Source organism: Ciconia boyciana, chromosome 13 (assembly GCF_034638445.1).
Source record: "Ciconia boyciana chromosome 13, ASM3463844v1, whole genome shotgun sequence".
Lineage (NCBI taxonomy): Eukaryota > Metazoa > Chordata > Aves > Ciconiiformes > Ciconiidae > Ciconia > Ciconia boyciana.
This window is the reverse complement of record NC_132946.1, coordinates 13950817-13971882: the sequence shown is the minus strand read 5'-3', so window position 1 is coordinate 13971882 and position 21066 is coordinate 13950817. Positions and strand designations below refer to the sequence as shown.

The 21066-nt window shown below is 39.4% G+C and overlaps 1 protein-coding gene across 1 annotated transcript in view; it reads right to left on the bottom strand.

The window, feature by feature from the left end:
- The window catches only part of USP7 (ubiquitin specific peptidase 7), a 77641-nt gene that overhangs the window by 40144 nt on the left and 16431 nt on the right, over nt 1-21066 (bottom strand). The window contains exon 2 of the mRNA XM_072877731.1: nt 4569-4673. Within this exon, the coding sequence (XP_072733832.1) occupies nt 4569-4673 (105 nt within the window). The remainder of the gene's footprint in view (nt 1-4568; nt 4674-21066) is intronic.

Below are 21066 nucleotides of genomic sequence, written 5' to 3'. Positions count from 1 at the left end.
CTTAAAAAATTAAAGTCTCTTGATTACAACATGCAACACTGTAAAGATCATACACTTCAATGCATAACAAGTTTTGCCCACAACTGCTGGGGAGCTTTGACAGATTTCATTCTTCTCCCTTGCAAAACTGTTTTCTTTTCAAGCAGTTGTCCTACTTCTGATACTGATCTTGGCAACACAGTTGATCTTATTTGTGTATAGCCTGACAGCCCTAAGCATTCCCAAGTATCTCTCGAAAGTAACAGTGCTACAGCAGAAACCAGCTTCCCCTCTCCTCTACACCTGCAATGACCTTCACATTACTGAGGAAGCTGACAGCACAGGGTAATGGAAGAGTTCAAAGGATTATTTTCTCCTCTTTTTCCCTGCATGTAAGTGTAGCTAACCAATAGTGTATCACCTATGTAAAAACTGTTCCCTGCCCATTTTACCTACTCACTGCCTGTTGACAGAGTAGAGAGCCGGTCTTCTATGACCAAGAGCCAGATAGGCTGCAGCCAAAGGAGCTGTACGCTCTCAAACTTGATTCACAGGCAGAATCAAAAAAATCCGTAACAGTTAACAATTTAAAAATCAGTCTTGCATCACGTGTATCTCAAACCAGCTCGAGAACGCCTCCCTATTCATGATCAAGATCGGTACTTCTGGGCTTAGTCTAAGCTTCCGAAAAATGAGCCGACCAAGTTTGCTTTCTGCCTCCTTTGATGCAGCTTTCAGAGCACTTCAGCACAAGGATGCAGCAGCGCTGCTACGGCGTCAGCTAAAAAAAGGCAGCCCACGCAGCATCTGCAGATGCTTCAGAGAAAGTTTGCCTGTATTTCTTGATTTCTTTTCAGGAAAGCCTGTGCGTGAGAGCTCACCAGGGAAGGGTACTCTTCTCAGTAAAACATTTGAGCAGCCACTAGTAACTACTCCAGAAAAATGCAGCCTCCTAACAAAGGTCAACCCTAAAACAGACGTTTCCTTAAAAATACAAAACACAACCCCCCAAAATAACAACCTTCCTTTCCTTCCAGAAAGCCCATATCTTTAGCAACTGTAATCAATTAAAACATGAATTATATTTAAAAACAAAGTTTAAATAGTAAGTGTGATAAGTATTCTGAGCACATAAATAAGTAAAACCTTTTTTCACCATCACAAACACGTTCACCAGTTTCCAATAGAAGGCTGCAACTGGCAGCAGGATAATTTAGTAGAGACTGGCAAGTAAGACTATATATCCCGGAACTACAAATATGGCACATGATGCTGAAACACAAGGTAAAAAGAACAGACCCAGCTGACAATGCTTGGTGAAATTACATACAACAGATTACATTTGCTATGTGGAAAAGACTTTTTCCCTGATGAGATGAATGTCACATTTAACATGTTGATACAAAGATCCTCCAGATCAGAAGTTCAAATACAGAACATGATCCATTTTAAGACTGAAGTACATATTTACGTGTTTAAACCTTTGAGAAAAGCAGATTTCTTTATTCTCTTAATAAATGTTGCTACCTTTAAAGTACACTGAGGTTATTAAAATATTCTGAACCTGAATTATTAATGGAGAAACTGGCTGAATATTCTATGAATATTTTAATAATGATCCAAATACAGCATGCAATACTAGCATATGGCTAAGACTGATGCTTCTGAAAGCCTCCTAGCCTCTGCAATTCTTCACAGAAATTAGACTTCAGTAGGTAATTGCAAAGCTGTGAGTTTATGTTTAGCTAGGGACCTTCTGTTTGAACTTTAACTTCTAAGGGAATTTATTCTATGTGCTGTTTCGAGTACTGATGCACTTGCAAACAAAACTTGATCAAAACCTCGATTTCATTATTTTTTATTTTATTTGCAGAAGCTGCTATTCCAGCTCACAAAGCTCGCTTCATTGAGTCATTCTCTGTACAAAGCATAGCACATTCCTTCAGCTGGTTCTTTTTAATTGCTAAGACATCATACACAGCAACAACAGGTTCTAGTCAAACTGCTTGGGAGAACACAGCCTCATCTGAAAGTCCTGTTGGTGGTCCACAGCTGCCCCCATTCCGTGTTCTTCACAATGCCTGTGGTTAGTTGCCTAGCAAAGGCGATGAGAGTAGCACTTTTTTCCCCATCTTATCAGTCTTTTTTTTTTTTTTGTGCTAAGCAGTAAGAACAAAAACACCTCAAAAGTTTCTTGAACTCAGAAATTCACCAGAAAGCTGGTTTCTATGATCCAGCTGGAAGCACCAACCTTTTATCCTACTCTTCACCTCTTTTGCAGGAACCATTAAACTCATTAAGATTTTCAGTGAAGAGGTATCTAAATTCTCTTCATGCATTCTTTATCAGCTCAGATTGATCCCACTTGCTATGAACAGCAGCAATGGAAAACAGAGCATGTTTATCAAAGAGGCCAACGTCTCCCTACATTTTTCCTATCTTGTGAATCTCCAAGCTGTCCATTATACATGTACATCATACTGCAAACCAGGACAGCAAGAGAACAAACAGCAAGAGAGCAATTGCACCGATGTGTAAAAATAATGCAACAGCAAGCAACTAATCTGATTTACAAGACTTGGAAAAGAGGCATCACCCACTTATGTGATGCAAGTCTTCAGGAATGTTTTTGCAATTACAACATTTTGCAATAACACTATTTTCTATCTGTGTCAAAGCAGAGCTATAACACCACCAAGATGTAGCCAGACACTCTTTATCCAAATATAGTAATAAGGAACTATTAGAGTATTGCTTAATAATCACATTTTAACCCTGAAAGATGTCCAACAGCAGAGTGGGTCAATGCTCCCAACCATACTGAAAGTCCAAAAAGACATGAGTGCTGCCATAAACACAGAAGCTTTCAAAAGCCTTTTGCCGAATACCTTCAGATACTTCTTCTCCCTATCTCCCTATCGCAACACCTTCATATCCAGTTCTCTGAGATGAGTCAAATATTGGTACACAACAAACTGTTTTACAGCAGCTTTTTGGTTAAAAAGTCAATGTTATTCTGAATGAAGAGGTGTACATCTGATTATCTGGCATCTTTGATATAGCCTGGGTTTCATCAGCTGCTTCTGAAGCTTAAGTCCCTTTTGCTTAATTCGTGCAAGTATATACAGACCAAATTCTGGACAAATTTTTGTACTAATTGACCAATGTGTTATCTACTGGCTGTACTGATAGCAAACACTATCAGGCTTTAAACCTATAAACACCATTACTGAGAACAGAAGTTCAACAGAGCTGTCCTTGCCAGTTGGTGTCAACCCACGTGATCTTCTCTTGCCACCCTCCAAATACCAGAGCCCGACAAAGACATTTAACATCTTTATAACAGATAACTTGATTTTGATAAAAACAGAATTCCCTATTTCAGTCTCAGCTAGTTACTCTGAGCAAGAAATCAAAGCCCATCAGGCAATCAGACAAAAAAAAATTCATAGGCTAAGCAGACCTCATTTTTACTTTATTGTGAGAATCTGATCATAGGAAACTTTACCTTTGCCAATGATAGAGGCAATTCAACCATGAGATGCTTTTGTCCTGAATTTAAACCATATTCTCTTCATAGAACATTACTATTTTCTATTCTATGTTCCTTGAATACATGAAAGTAAGCACTTTTTTGACCTTTAACCTCAAACTCTGACTTTTCTCAAACAAAAATCACTCAATATTTTGCACAAATCTAAATAAATGTTTAAGCCTAGTCCTGAATGTAGTCTCACAAGAACAGCATGAAATAAGGAATCAGAGGGGAACAAATCCCACTCATATTTTGTCTCCCTTCTCCCAATTAAATTTTATTTAGTTCTTCAAAACAAGAGCAGACCCTCCCATATCCTCTCCTAAGAAATATCATTGTACATTTTCCTCACTAAATGTAACAGACTTAAGTGAATTACAAACTCATTACCTTTCTTTAAATAAGCCCAGACACATCTACTTAAAAATTATTTGATCTTCTGTAACAGAAAAAACTGTACACCTTATTTTCATTTAATAGACCAACAAAAACATTTCAAAAACACATGTCCCCTTTTATTAACAGGGCATCAATACATACTTCTTCCTTTGCATTTGCAAGTAAAAGGGCATCAGAGTTGGGGGTGAAAAAAATGTTCCTCAACAGAAGTTACCACTGACTTACATACAAAGAGAAAAACTGATCACAGCTGCCACCCAACAACAGAGTAGGACAGATAAGGATTCTAAACGTCCCGAAGGAACTGCATAACTGACAAAATTACTATTCAGCAAAGCACCAGCTGCAGTACGTTTAAAGGGACGTATCACAAAATATAACAATAGACAGTATCACTTTCAGCAATTTTTAAATGAGTACCTAGAAAGAATAAGAGAAAAAAAAATCCCAAGCCCTCGGATGCCTAATCCTATTGTATAGCTATGTTAAAAGGATACCTATGCAGAAAACCAGCAGTCATAACTACTGAGGGTTTCATTTTTTTTAATGAGCTGCAGTTCAGAGGACACAGGTAAGACATGGACCATTTTGCCCTCAAAAACCACAGAAAGAAAGAGGCCAACAAACCCCATGTTTTTATCAAATATTTACTCACCATCTTCCATGTCTTCTTCCGTGTTGTTATGTCCATCAGCCATTGCTACATTCCCATTAATAACAGGATTTTGAGTAATTCTTGGAGGATCATCTGTATCTCCAGCTAACACAGAAAAAAAATATAAAAATTAATTAGCTATACTAACATTTCTGTCTCAGGTAGTGCTTATGAGACACAATGGCACACTTTTGTGCAAAACAGTATCTACTTAAATTACTGCACAACAATTGTACTGGTATGTGTCTAAAATTCCTCAAATAGATTAATACTTATGGATGAAGCAAAAAGCGTGCATTAATGTGGAATACAAATATGAAGAACATAAATTGATTCTTAAGTTTCCAAATGGCCTTACAGTCAGCATCTCATAATCAAGTCTCACTAAATAAAAACGAACTTTTAAATTACTTTTTCTGGTGTTCCACATTTTTATACACATACAAGTTTCTAATAGCAGGCTTTCTAAATTAACAATTTACTTTCAGACTTCTTCACCGTTGCTGCTTTTTAAAAAAAAAAATTCCTAAACATTTAATCAAATGTAACAGTACGATTCAAATCTTGCTTGGGAAAATTGGAAAGGCAATCCTTTACCATCTCAGGAACATTTCAGAGGTAACATTTTCCAGTTTCTAGCCATCATTGTTATTAAGTTTTGCTACAGTAACCGTTTAAAACATATGTAGACACCACTAAAACAAGAGATATGAAACAACTCTATGAACTAAAACCCCATTGTTTTAAAGACGCATTGCTTTGATTGAACAAGCATCTTCCTGATTTATCCAACAACCAAACAACGCCTCCTTCCATTGCTTGCGCATCAAAAGCTGATGGATCATTTCAGCATGATTACGGGGAAGCAGATATATTCTTGAATAAACTGGTTTTTATCATCAAACTGCAAAACCTATAACCCCTTGCAACCATCTCAAGGACAAGCACTACTTAAAAGACACTCTTTAAAGTCTCTGATAAGCTGCTCTGATATACCAGTCCTGCTATTAACTTGTACATTCTACTACACCACAAAACCCCCAAAGTCGCCTATTTCTGTAACTAGGAACAGTTTTATACCCCAAAGCCACGGGCAAGCTGCTGACCGCGTGGGCAGCTAGGGATGCGGGCAACCTGTCCCACGGGAAGGAAGCTGCTCCCGAGGGAGCACCCCGGCGGCCGGCGCCCGCCGCGCCCCGTCAGCACCCTGGACAGAGCCGCCGGCGCGGCCGGGCCCCGCAGGCGCAGGCGCGGGGTGCCCCGCAGAGGGTGCCTGGCCGGCTGCGGGAGCGGCGGAGCGGGAACAACCGGCCGAGACGCTCGTCCCCGTCTGAACGCGGCCGACCGCCGCCTGTACGAGGGGGACAAACGCATGCCACAGGAAGCGCAACGAGCTGTGGCGATCGCTGCGGGATCCTCGCCGGCGTCTGTTAAAAGCCAGGGAACGAAGGCCGAAGGCACGGTACGCCCCGCGAGAAGTGAAGGAGGGTCAGTCACCAGTTGCTCCGCAGTCCTCCCTCTCCTCACAGCCGTGCTGAGGTGTGCACAACATGCTTTTGTCCCCATTCCAATTCACAGTACACAAGAAAAGATACTTTACACCCGGCATTCCTACTCTGATTACTTACTCTGCTAGTAAATCCGCAGAACTAATAACCCCTGCCCTGAGCACGAACAGAAACAGATCAGGTTAGAGACTTACTTCTGGATTAGAGCCACAAAAGAACATAAACTTAACGCTCAAACACGGCTTTCGGAAGCTTACAAGGAGGCAGCAAATCTCACCGAGGCATGAGGGAAATGTATATGCTGAAACATACAGCATGCAGCACCCACGATACAGTGCGCACCTTTCTCATTTCTTATCATTAGCATGAAAGCAAAATCAAGTATGATTTAAAGTTTTGATTTTATTAGAAAAAGGTTTGCAGAAGACTGGCTCCTGAGCAATACAGCTGCAGAAGCCCTCACTAGCAGCTATCAGCACTGGCATCGCTGCAGCGCGGTAGAAAAGCAAGTTAAAATAAACAGAACTTAATTACAACAAAATTAAGGGGGGTGGGGGGAAACAGGTTTGAACTGCTGCAACTCAGGAACAGGAAAAGCAACAAAGAGAAGAGTAAGAAGGAAAAGTCACTAAGTTTATTTCCACAGCTTGCCTTTTTTTTTTTTTTCTTTTTAATCTTTTAACAGCATGGTGATAGTCTGACAAGGAAGCTGTCCTCTGCATCACTTGTATCTGGAAGCATACAGCACGCCTACAGCAAGGCAAAAATTGCTTACGCTAAATTAAAAATAAAAATAATTAAAAATTCTAGTATTAAAGTTCAAATCATCAAGGCAACTTAGTATCTAGAAAAAAACTGAAGCAAACACCTGAGGAACAGTCAGTTCTTCACTAAAAGCCCACACAATATTCTTTTAACAGAGAATTTAAATGTTGATACCATATTTTATGGGGAAAAAACTGTCCTTAACTAAGAAAATAAAGACCTTTCTATGAGATACTGCTCTACATTCCTCAAAAGTATGAACAGTTAGCAGAGAGGGGGGAGAAAATGCAGAAGAGATCATAGCAAAAGCAATCAACTTAAAAGATAAACAGAGGCAGCTTCTGAGAGATGCTATTTAGTGATAAGATAAACCGAATCATGATGTATGCCACTGCTGCTTTTTCTGACATATATTGACACACATTTTGTAACACCGCTTTCAGATATGGAACCCAGATAACACTAGTGAATGTTTTTGGCTTCTGTGAAAAAAGGAAATTTTTAACTTCTAATAAAATTCAGCTAACAGTAAATACTTTGCACAAACAAAACACAGTCCTTTGTCAACAGATTTACTAGCAAGCAGTATGACAACATTTATTTCCAACGATAGCACTGAAAACCGGTAATTTATGTTTTCCTCTGTTGTCCTTAAGAGCTCGTAGGAAAGAATTAATTAAATCTTGGTATGATTTGACAAGAAACATGTTTTCCTTCGCCTCAAGCAAAACGATGCCAAAGACTTATTCAAATTATACAATACAGGATTAAGAAAAAGTACCTGTCCACACTGGCCAGGAAAACCTTCCTACCAAACATACCACTTAATACACTGCTGTCTTTAATCCAGCTTAAACCACAGTGTGTCAACATCACCCCAGTCATGTCATCTGTCAGTTCCTAGACCAGAATACCCAGTTTTAATTGTATCCCTGGAATAAATTAAAGATGCAGTCTATTAATCAACCAAAAGTTAACATAAACCACATAAATTAAGGAAGTATTACAACAAAGCATGAAGTGACCTTATGAATAAGGAATGTTTTTAACTCTTTACAGTACTGCAAAATATAAAATAAATACAGCTTTCAATACCAGAATTTTAGACACTGTCAGACTGTTTGGTGACAAACACTTAAGTTGTTTTCTACCTCCCCAAAATGCAACACATATAATTTTGTAGCTATTCTCTCATTACAAAAAGGAATGCAAGGCAACATGAAGAATACTGATGACCATTTCTTCCGAAACATTTAACATCTAAGGTATATTCAGTTTTCTATCTATATATTCAGTATATTCAGTTTTCTATCTACCCATGCCACTGCATTACAAACAAACAGTACAGCTTGAAGTGTTTAAAGGGGGTCTCTGCAGTTTGGAGGTTAAGACACCTTCCAAGAAGAGGCATTTCAGATATTAGTCAGTTTGAGCAAAACAAGAGCTTTCACTTACTGAAAGATCCTGAATGCTGAAATGAAATCCAGTCTAAAAATTGATGTATGCAACTGGAAGAAACTGGAGCATGACAATATAGTTTGGGAAGTTAGTAAGAAGTGTCAGTCACCTTACACAGACAAATTACTGGATCATATATAAATGACTCTGCAGGTGCACACTTCTCATCCTTCATTAACTAAGTCTGTCACTGAAGTGTCGAGATGAAAGCCTGAAACCAAAATGGTTATTGCAATTGATGCTAAGGGAAAAGAAAAGAGGAGAGGAGAAAAAGAGGAGAGGAGAAAAAGAGGAGAGGAGAAAAAGAGGAGAGGAGAAAAAGAGGAGAGGAGAAAAAGAGGAGAGGAGGACAAAATCCTCTGAAACTACCATCTTGCCATGGGATACCAGACCTTACAGAAAGTATTAAAAAAAATCTCCTTGTTATGGACTATGACCTCAACATTATCATGCTCAAATACCCACACTGTTAAGTAATCAGAACAAAAACAGCACCAATGATTAAAAAAGATTGTACTCAAAAAAAAGCTGTTCAGATGGATTTAGCTGGTTTAATAAGATGAACTTAATGTCACTGAAAGATATATTGCTCTATTGTTCCACTGTTCACAATAATTCAAATCTACAGGGAAGAAATCTCAAAGTTTGTTGTATTTTTTTCCTATTAATGAGAAAGCAGAAAAGATTTTGTCAAGATCATGTGGCTTTTGGCACACCATAAGTCTTGTTATAAGACAGGAGTACTGCAGGATTTCATCTCTCCCTAAGATGTAGGATACATTGCTCAGCAGTATACACGTGCTTGCAGTCACATGTGGACAAAAGCTACAGAATGACTCCACTATTGCAGCAATTAAATTACGGCAGAATACTGCTACTATTTTAACAATGGTGACAGCGAGCTACTAACTTCATAGTTTCAGTCATGACTCATATCACACCAAGTATTCAAATTTTGAAAGATTATCTATAATGCTTGTCATTAGCTTTTGGATCTGGCAGCCACAGAGGAGAAACTGAAGCAGTCTCCCTAGCGGGTTATGAAATACTTCTGATTCCTTTTGAGGTGAAAGAGACCACAATGGAGGAGTAATAGCGATACTAAAAACTTGCTTACAATTATCACGTACAACCCCCTCACGATGGAAATCACTGGTACTGACAGGGACTTTTACAAGTCACTACAGACTGTTTGCATAGACCTCCATGCAGAACTGCCACAGCTATCCCAGAAATGACAAGGGAGTTGCACTAACGGTAGCATTAGCAGGCCAAGAGAAGCCAGACAGTCATTCACTGCTGGCAGCAGCTTGAAGACTTCGACACTCCAAACTTCATATCCATGGTTCTGCCTTTAGGGGGGGAAAGCTGAAAACACAAGACTTTCTCCCCTGCTACTGGATTAAATGGATATTCCAGAACCCAAGCCTTCATAAAAGTTTTTAAAAGGTCTTTTAATACTTTTTTGGGTTTTTTTAAAATGTAAACAGAGCTGTATGTACAAATATGATAAATTGGGGGGGGGGGGGTGTCTGGGGTGTGAAATCCAATGGATGAGTGAAGCTGCAATAAACACTGAGAAAAGTGACTTACTGAGCAAAAATATAAGGTGGAAGGAGATAAGAATGAAGTCAGGCTATGTAAATCTCACTGAAAAATGAGCAAAGTCAGTCTTGTAGCAGTCAAATTACATCAGCATCAAAGGATATCAATTACATGCTGAACACACAGTCCAGGTCCAGCTTTGCACCTCCATGTCAGAACTCACTGGACCGCTTGAAAGTGGAGGAACCTGTAACAGCCCCCCAGGGCAGCCCCACTGAGCCGCTGGTCCTCAGCGCTTACTGCGTAACCCCTCTTCAATTGTGGAACATACTATAATCTCTTTTTAAGAGTTTTAAAAGTAAATATTTTAAAATGTATCAGGCAGTATTTCAAATAAACCTCTAAGTTTGCTTCTTCAGTGCATAATGCGGAATGTCAGTTTCGCATGGATAATACCACACAAGTATAAAGTATAAAAAAAATAACGACCATTGCTAGAAATTATCATGAAGAAACATCCAGTGATTTCAAGTGCTATATTAAATATCACCTCTTTTATCACCAAATTGATCTTTGCTATTGTAACTATTGGGCAGCATATCAAGATACATCCCTGAAAAATTCCTAAAGCAAGCAGTAAATGCAGTGCTTTCTGAAGCAGTTACCGAACTGAGGTGGTGCAAAGAGGACAGTGATGAGACTCATTCAGAAAACCTTAAAGCGAGAATATTACTTGTTGAAAGCAAACAGGAAACTTAGAACAATGTGAAGAATAAATACCTGCCTTTAACCGGAAAAAACAATGTCAACAGGTTACTCCACAACTCTCTGTAGCAAAGACTCCCCAAACCATGCCTGTAAGCAGTCCGCAGGTAGTCTATTGAACCAGTGGAACTGTTTTTTATGTGACTATACTAACAGCTCAGAAGAAAACCTGTGGGCTCCAGCAACTTGCTTCTCCAAAAGTCTGGATACCATTCAGTCTCCAAAAGTCTGGATAAAAAAACCAAACCAACCAACCCAAAAACAAAACAAAACAAAAAAAAACAAAAAACCCACACACAACACCAAACACCACACAAAACACCACACACATCAAAATTAGCCAAACGAGTTCCCAACTCCATGATCTGAATGAAATTAACTTACAGCAGTCAATCTTTAAACAACTAGAAGCGTTCAAAGCAAAAATTTCCCCTCACTTGCTCTGGAAGAACTCAGCCTTTCAGAAGTGAGAGAAACTGTTTGGCCTCTAATCCCTACCTGCAGTTAGAATACAAACACCACTTACCGCACAAAGGGACTCAGGAGAAAAGGAATTAAATGAAAAAAGTGTTCGACACAGTTTCATTTTTTCCAGACAGTCCTAGGTTGCTGTAATGAAAACCTGAAGAGCATCAACCAATTTCTGTAGTGTGTCTGCCTTTCAAAAGGCATCCAAAAACAAAGCGGTCCACCTAAAACATTTTTAAAGGATGAAACAGTAACAGAGACTGAGATTAATTTGGCCAGTAGAATGGGAGGAGGGGAAAGGGAAGTACATAAATCCGTAAGATCCTACGGACAGATGTCAAGGTGTAGGTAACTGCTGCTACAGATGTTTCCCTGACTTGTAAAAATCATATAATTTGCATTTACAGCTAAAAGTTAATTCTCACATTAGCAAAATGGTGGGTAATTTGCTTTTGTTTATTATTTTTCTTCCTTCATGGTTCATTATTTCTTCATTGCTTGATCCAGTGTCAAAAGGTGTATCTAGCAATGTAAACCTCTAAACAAGAAAGCTATGAAGGACAATGACTAAGTCTTAAGGGGAAAAGGCTTCTAGAGAAGTATCAGGAGGCAAGCTTACAGATTACGGGAGAAAGGTGTTATGAGCATAGGAACCAAGATGACTTGTAGCTAGGGAGACAAGGTTTAAAGGTCTTCAATGCTTTCAAAAGTTGCCTTAGCAAATTTAGAAAGAAATACAGAAAGTGGAAAGGACATTTATTTACTAAAGAGCAAGTAGCCAACATTAGAACTTATAAAAAATAGGAACAGTATTATATGGAAGTCTCTTGCCCTCTACTTGTCACCTGAAACAACTAATTATTGCATTATTGACTGTGAATTGCAAATCCCCCACAGAAGCAGAGGATGCTACACAAGACAGTAAATGAAGATGAAAACTTTACTGGGATGGGACAACTTCCTGGAAGCAGACTTATCATCTCTGCCATGCCTACAAAATATTTAGCAATGACTAGACAGACAATAACATTGCAGCCACCACTTATTACATTGATCAATCATTATATTGCTGTTGCCTTGTATTCCTATCATTATGTCTGCCTGTCCAAAGAGAACATTGACAAAACATAGGATGGCAAGACTGGTTTTAAATTGCACCAATGTACCTAATGAATAAAAAAAACCAAAAATCATATTAATAGGTTTCATGGCTATTCTATTCTTAGAAAAAACAAAGTTATTACTCTAAGAAGCTCCTGAACACTAAACAACAAGTAATATTTGACTTGTTGATACCAGTCTATAAAGTAAACAGTATCTGAAACTTCATCCTACTGAGAAAGTTATCTTTATTTGAAAATAAAAGGGAGGTACAATAACTTTGTGGATAGAAAAATAGCTGAGAACAAATAGCCTACACAGAACCTGCTCTATAAACTAGGCAATTTGCTGCAGCAACTCACTTACCTGCTTACCTTCAAAGACAAGCAGTCTGATGGTGCTTTACAAAACAAAATTTTAAGTCTTAAAAATGTGATTAACTTCTCATAGGCATGTATAAAGCACTTAGGGTATCATCAATGGAATTACTCAGTGGACCAAAAGCTGCCATTTAAGAAGTCACCCTGAAAAATTTACTAAAACAAACAGTGAGTAAGTTACTGCCTGCTTTCAGCTGTTTAACTCATTGCTTTATGAATAATTCAGTGTTAAATGAAAGATTGCATGAACCAGAGTTCAGTTTGGACACTAACACCACACCCATAATTATCCAACATATATACAACTTTATAATCCTCCTGAAGGAGTCTGCATAGACAGCCTCCTCATTTTAAGACATTTTTCATACACTTTTTAAACTCCAGGTGTTTAATAACTTCGGGTAGACAGCAGCACCAGCATGAGTTTTTCTTCAGTACAGTGATGTTACTTATCAGACAGATACCAACCTGCTTGTCTCACTAACCTGGCTTTACCCATTCTCCAGTGCCACAACCACTTAGCAGTCATCAGGGCAAGAGAAGGCCTGCTGAAAAATCTTTCATAGTTCCTTTTCTTAGTCTGATGAGCTTTGTTAGCTTAGGTTACACTTCTAGAAAACTATCAGATCAGGAAGAAAGGAAGGAAGACTGCTTCTGGCTCCCATGTAATACTCAAAAACCAGTACCTAGAACAGTTGACAAGACAAATTATTTTCTTCCACGATAAGGAAAGGCTGAAGCATCACAAGTGTCATGGCCTATTGGCAAGAGCTACTGGACTTGCACTACCTTCTCTTTGCTGTATCTAGAGCAGCAAGGCTATAGAAGCAACTACCCTAACTCGTCACATCTTGTCTCTGCACATTCCAGAGATGGTAGTATGATTACATCTTTGCTGAAGACAAGGCACTCGGTCCCAACCTACTGAACACACCCTAAACAATGTGTTTTTCCAGTATCACACCCCTCTTTATGTTTTACTGCTTTACTGAGTAATGGACTTATCTCTTGCAACAACAAACACTAAGCTCTTCGGCAGTCATCACTAGAAAGGCTGAAACACTACTCAAAGAAAAATGAACTTCTGACACAAGGAAGAAAAGGATACACTCTCAGCTGGAGCCAGGGCAGTCCAAGCATCACAGAGCATTTATCTTTACACATGACACTATACCCAGCGTGCTATAGCGCTGTGATCACATTCTTGGCATTTTAAAAAAGACAATTAAATAGCAATTAAAATGAGTTTATTTGGCTAATAATATGAGCACTTTATGGGACTGGCGATTATGCTCCCATTAGCACCTCCCTCTTTTCTTGTGAAAGTATACAGAAGCATACACCTTCACCACCTGGACCAGCATAATTTTTAGTAGTCAGGCAGCTACATACATTTTCAGGACTCACTTCAGTATCATTTTGGATGAGTACAGTCCACAGTTTCAGAAGGTTTTGGGGTACATGTATTAGAGTAAATACTGTGACTGAATACTTGCTATATTCTTAAGTAGCAAAAAGGTTTTGCACATTTAACAGTAATATAAAATGTTGCCTTACTCTTTCTGAAAAATGGGCTACTATGATTACATCTACCACTTGCCCAAACTAGCTCTGAAGGTAGACTGATTCTGTGTAGCTACTTTGTTACAAAGTCATTCGCCATTATTTCAGATTCTGAAATCCTGTTTGAGAATGGATTCATACTTACAGCAAATGCTAACTGCACTGCTCACTCCTGAACTCAGTCTTGAAGTATGCCGAGCTTTGCTCACACTAGCAGTAGCATGGAAAGGTAGCATGAATATATTAAATCTTTTTTTCCTAATACTGACATGATTTTTTAGACTGTTGAAACACTGTTGATCTGTCCATGTTAGAGTTTAAATGCAAAAATAATTTCCTAGCAAAGAGCAACAATGGATAATAATACAGATTTTGCACTGCAATTAATTTTACAGACACTAGGAGGGGAAAAAAAAATTAACTTTTAGCCTCATACCTTAATTTACCTTTAAACAGGACAGATCACTCCAAGCTAGAGAAACTGTGCAATGTGCACATCAGAGACCTCATACCTAGGATCTAACAACTTCAGCATTTCTTCCCGTTATTTTCAGTAATGCTTTTAAAGGTCTTCCTTTATCACTGGATTTGCTAGTGTTGATCTTGTTTTACCTCTTCTTCCTTATGCTTTCTGCTGTGCAGAGAAGTGGATAGATATGTAAAGTAGGTTCACAGGAATCTGACTGAGTGGTTACAGGTAGCTAGTAGTTCTGAGACTAGGCTTTTGGGAGAAGAGGAAAAGGCCAACAAATCAGATTCAGGAGAATAAAAACTATTGTACAATTGTGAAAAAGAACGCAGGCAGAGTTAATGGCATTTTCTTCTCATTTGACAACACCAAACAAGCTTAAATCCAGGCTTCTTTGCTGAATAGTAGTCTGAATCAAACATGCTCACAAAAAATTACTCCTCTTAGGCTAACTACGCAACTACTAAACCTGTTTTAAAGGTGGCCGTTATAGCAAAGCAGCATGAAATCACAAGCCAAATCATCTACAAGCTTGACCTGGTAGTCCTATGGCAAATCTAGAAAAAAGCAAAAACATCCTTGGATACACAGACTGGTGATCTATGCCATGCCACACAATGCATACACTGCTCACTTGGGATGCACAACTGGAAGATCTTGGGACTTCCTAAGCACAGTATCTCACTATATTGTTCTTGAAGTGGTGCTTCTATAAAGAACTACTATGGGCTCTAATTAGCACAGTGCACTGAATATTACAACAATCTGAATTATATTATGGAAGCAGAAAGATGCTGTTTATAAGGAAGAACTGTAAATAAAGCCTGCCATGTGTGCTGGTTTGACTTCTTCATATAACACATTAACAGGTTAAGAATGAGGACAGAGAAAACAGACTAGATTCACTTCAGAGAAAAGGTGACTAAAGGGGGGGTACGGGATATGCCAGACAAATATCCTGAATAGCATGGAGGGGAAAAACAAACAACCCACCAGAGAACAATTATTTTCTACTACTTACCATACAAGGGGCTTTACATGAAATTACCAGAATGCAAGTTTAAAGGAAACAAATAAAATCCTTTTTCATGCTGCACATGAAACTTCTGAAAGCTATGAAACGTTATCAGAAGATGCTGTGGAGGCCAAGACACCTTCCCAGCTCCCTCTGGTTCAAGGCCAGTAGCACTAGTGCAAAACAGGAGGTCCACAAAGCACAGTACGCAGGTTTGCCACCGGCCAACAAAGGAAGCCATGGCAGGCTGAAGGGAACAGGAACGGGGAGGGACACTGCTGTAGGGCACCCTCCCAGGCCCCCATCTCATGGCTCTGGGATTTCCTGACAGTGTCTCTGCATTTCAAAATGCCCTATGAGCAGCACCCCAACTTTGCAAGCCAGTAGACATTACTTGTATTTACACCACCCAGCAAGGAGTGCCACAGTTTAACTATGTTATACAAAATAACTCTTTTTCTTTTTGTTTTCAACCTGCCCTCTGAAGTTACATTGGATGTTCTCCAGGTCTTACATTGCTTCTGTCTCACCTTCTCCTGCTACTTGTGCTCTCCAGACTTTTAGCATCTCTCTCCTCAGTTACCCATGACACTAGGGCCAGACAGAGGCTTCCTAGTCTACTTAGTCATTACTGCTACGGCAGCCATTTGATACCTTTTATGATATTTATTTTCCTTGTTGTAACTTCTTTACTTCTCCTATACCTTTTTAAGATGGAGGAGGAAAGCAAGGCTGTTAACCAGGCTGCACTCAGTGTTCAAGATGCAGAAGCACAGTGAACTTACACAAAGCATACATTATTCCCCATTCACATCTGAAGGCAAAGCAATGAATGGAAGAAGATTCCATCAGGAGAGGTGAAAAGGCAGAGAGGCAGCCTGGCCAGGCGCAGACACCCTTGGGGTGAGCCCAGCAGGGAAGGGAATTCGCTGTACCTCCCCTGCCCTAACATTTAATGTAAGCATCTGCTACTGACAGCCCTCAAGACACCAGGTTAAACACAATTTTTGTTCAATTCAGGGTGGCTAATCTTATGTAGATATGCAGGGTTTCTGTAAGAAGCTTTTGAACATTCATACCGAAAAACCCGTTACCAGCCTGAAGTTCACACTGTGTAAAAATGGGGTAAAATGAAGGGGGGGGGGGGGGGGGGGGTGTGTCCGTGTCCAAGATTCCTGACTCAGAACAGTTTTGCACTGCCTATAAACTTTACTGTAGAAAAAAAATACCTAGCACAGAAGCGTTTAACACTTTGCATTCAAAATAAGAGCACACCCAAGTCACACTTCTCTTCCACTTCAAGCAAAACAATCCCCGTTGCCGAGAAGCATGCAGGCGGTGTGGGGCAGGGAGCTGCACCAGCCCCGGGCTCCCCCCCAGCCCTACGCCCACAGGCGATGGCTTTGCCCACTAGCCCAGTGCTGGAGCTTTGGCCGGCTTCCTCCTCGCTGGAGTGCGCTGCACAAGGAACCGCGCTGCGGATGAGCAGCCGCAGTAGCAAGGTGCAGAGCTGAGCCCGCTCGCGTGGGTCTGCCCAGTACTGATAAACCCCAACCTCACGTCAGGGTCGCTTTTACAAGTCTAGATTAACTGTGGGGAAAACGACAACAACAATTAAACCATTCAAGGTTTGGGGTTGTTTTTTTTTTGTTAAGTCCTTTATGTGAACCGATACACATGCACACGTGCACGTCCTGGTCACAGAGGAACAGTTACTGTTTCCTCCCAGCGATATAAGGAGCACTGCTGGCAAAATCATTATTTTCTACTGAAATTCAGGTTTTGCTATGTTTAAGTTTATTAACACATACGTTTCAAGCATAGTAGTAAACTGTGATTTTAAGAGATTCCTACTACCAAAAAAACCCCCCATACACCTTGGATTAATTTTACCATTTGTTTTCACTGTAATTAACAAGATGTAATTATGCTCTCATCTAAAATTAACAACCGCGGAATGAGCAAAACAAAAACCATGCCTTTTTTAAATGGGATGCTTTACAATGAGCTGGACAAGAAACTGCTTTTTTGTTCTCTAAGACACAGATTTCAGAGTTTTCTATTCTCCACCAGTTTCCCAAATTCCTGAAAGACATAGTTCCCAGGAGTTTTTGAGGTTGTTACTTAATGAGCTCAATTTTCCAACCTCATCTGTTAGCACTGTTCCACGTTCTACAAAGACCTCACTGAGCCAACGAGGACAGGCAGAGTGGCTGTACGTGGAAGGAGTGCCTAGCTGGGATAGGGGACTTGGTGATGTCCCTGGCTTTGAACAGGCGAGAGGCTCAGGGCTGGTGCCCTGAGGAGCAGCAGCCGTGGGTTGGTTTACCCCATCCCACCCCCATTTGGCACAGAAATCCCCCACCCTACATCCGAAGTGTCCCCATTTTGACCGGAGTCTCCACAAAGATTTTGGGGCCTGGACACTCCCAAGAAACCACTGCCATTAAATTTCTGGCCAGCCTTAATTTTCCGAATCACCTGCCAGGTGGCTACTCTGCGTTCTACTTCGTAGCAAAAACACTAGCAATCATTAAAATAATTTAATAAGCCTTAACAGAGGACTGAACCAAGAGTCTTCCTCAGTCTTGACAACAGAACCATTAGGTCCCAAAGCAGTTTAGGCTTTCCTCAGCATTCACTTTTAAATATGATTTAACCTTTATTTTCCCTTTCCATTCTGACAGCAACCTTTCTACCCCCAAGTATTGAACTAATGCCGGGAAATAATTATTTAGGCTCTGAGAAAGAGCTGATTATTGTTGTAAAATGTTCTGAAGATCAGCTTCTCTTTACTGCTTTGAAGATGTAAGTTACTGTACTAAAAACATCCAAACATTAGCAGACACCAAAATTAGCACTAAACTGTGTTAATTATTTAATACTGTCTACTGAAGAACAACTTTCTTCAAACAAATAACACAGCTGAAAAACTGTTTTATATAGAAAACATATGGAATCTCGGGTGTTAGCTTCCATTATTTACCAAGGAATTCTTAAAAGAATGCAGAACAGGAATTTTATAATTCTCAGTTAAGCACTCCACTGACAATTTTATCACTTTTTTGTCAGCAATTTTAAGTCACTTTTTTTTTTTAAAATGAAAAAATAAAACTTTTAAGAAGTGATAAAAAAAGCTTTTCCTGTTTAACTATTCAAATGTTAAATAGCCAACCAGTTGTTCTCATGCCAAAAAGGCTGCCATGGGACCACCTAGCCAAGTCCACATATTAGTTAAGCAAACACAAGCAGAAAAGAAGTTATACTTTGTATTCTAGAGAAAACAATATACATACAAAAAAAGGCACCTTTTGAGGCTAGCTTTCTCTTTCAAAACCTAACACAATTGCACTGAAATCAGCGAGGCAAAGAAACCAGTGTACTCGTCCATACCTGCATTAGCTGAGAACAGCTAAATTCAGGTCTCCAAAATTAAGCTACTTGGAATACAAACAAGAATCAAAAAAATATCTACTGATAAACACTGGAACACCTGTAAAGCAGCAACCATTTTTAAAACAATTCTTTATCACAGACAGGACTTCTTGAACCATGTACATCATACAGTAACATTTGCAGCTGCAAACTTCAAAAATACGTGGTTTATGCAAATCACACAAACAACTATTTTAGAAACAGAAATTTGAGAGACACATTCAAGAAATGAGACCTTGCACCCATGTAATTTATATTTCGTCTTGCAGTGCAACCAAGTGGATGAAGGGTGGTGGGACGATGCTTCGGATGGAGTTTATTTTATATGCTGGGGCTCTCACATATTTCGGCGCTCGCTCTCACATATTTCAGCGCTCGCATTAATACCCTGATGTGTCACCACCCCGAATAACCTCCTAAATTAGTTCTTCCTTGAAAAGGGAGACAAAACAAGTTGGTCAAAATTCTTACCCTTTTTGTTTGGAAAGCCAGTCACCTCACATGTGGCAGCAGTTATAACTAGCACATTTTTGAGCAAAAATACATTCTGAAGAGGAAGTTGTACTTCACCACTCGCATGTTTGTTGTGTATTTACTTTCTTATGTATTACATATTACATTTTATTTGTTGTTTCATGAGCCAAATCCTCCGATAGTAGTTCAATAGTTTTCTGGTCAACTATTCTTAGAGCATAAAGGCAACAAAACAGACTTGAAAATGTTTTAGAACAGCTGACTACTGCATGTCACCCAGTGAATTACATCTTTCTTATGCTCTGCAAAACACCCTAATTCCACAAATACATGCCGAATCTCAATACTCTATTCTTTCTGGCAAATCTTCCCAACTACTTCTATTTTTGCTCCATTGCTAGCACCACTCATCTGAAGCAAATTTTGAGGACTTCCAAAAATTAATTACTGCCTTCCTGCTTTGCCTCTGGCTAGAAGCTGGTATAAACATCACCACCAAATTAAGCTGTATCTCAAATTCCTTCTTCTATTGACAATGAATGATTCTTCCTTTGTCTCAGGAAAACCATAAGTCCCTTAAGTTTTTTCCCCACACTCTATTTTTCTCCCTAATAATGCAGTATTTGTGGCCTGTGTCATCATCAGCCACTAAAAACTCACACACAGCTGGGACAGAAACCCTCACTACTCACACTTCTTTTGCTCTAGCTAGTCCATTTACATTTCCTGCTATAACTTTTATCCCACAAATGCTCTCAGGGTTTTGAGTATACCCCTGGAGCATGCAAAAGCAGATTTTGTCAGCCCTCCCCACTACTGGATCCTCATTTCATTTCCTCTCTTTTTCCAGGACTACTTTTCCATGACTTTAAAACTGCTAACAATTTTCCGTGGAGGGGAGTGAGCATGGGACAATGCATGGCAGCAGATCACAGGGGAGAAGAGAGAAATAAATCCAAACATAGAGGTACACCACAGTCTAGTATGTAATTCCTGGCACTTCCTCAGCTCCAGATCTTTTTCAAAAAAAAAAAAAATCAATTAAGAATCCATAAGGATGTCTCTCCTTTCAGAAGCAGAGAGGACACAATTTAGGAGATCTTGCTTAAGAAATAAAAAGTACATACAAAAAAAAATTATCTGCAACTAGAGTGCATTATTTGAAGGTTTCTTATCTAAAAGTCACTGTTTTTTTAATACCTTGAACAGACAGAATTGAAGCAGAGAGCTCCAATTTAAATGCCATTACAGTCAGGTCTGACCCAAACCTGAAACGAGCTCCAGATGTTACTGGTCAAAGTCAGAATAAGACCAGGATTTAAGAATTACTAGAGATGGTAATAATTTAACTGCAACTGTTATCCATACAGGAATACCTTTCCCTTTCTGAAAGGGGAAACTTTCTTTCAGAAAAAAAGGAAGACACGCCATGCAATAAAGAATAAGAAGAGACAGAAAAGACAACAAAAACAAAGACAAAATAGACTGGGACTGAAAAGAGAATGGTTATTTTGCTGGAGGTTATCAAGGAGGAGAAGCTGCACTCTGGGAC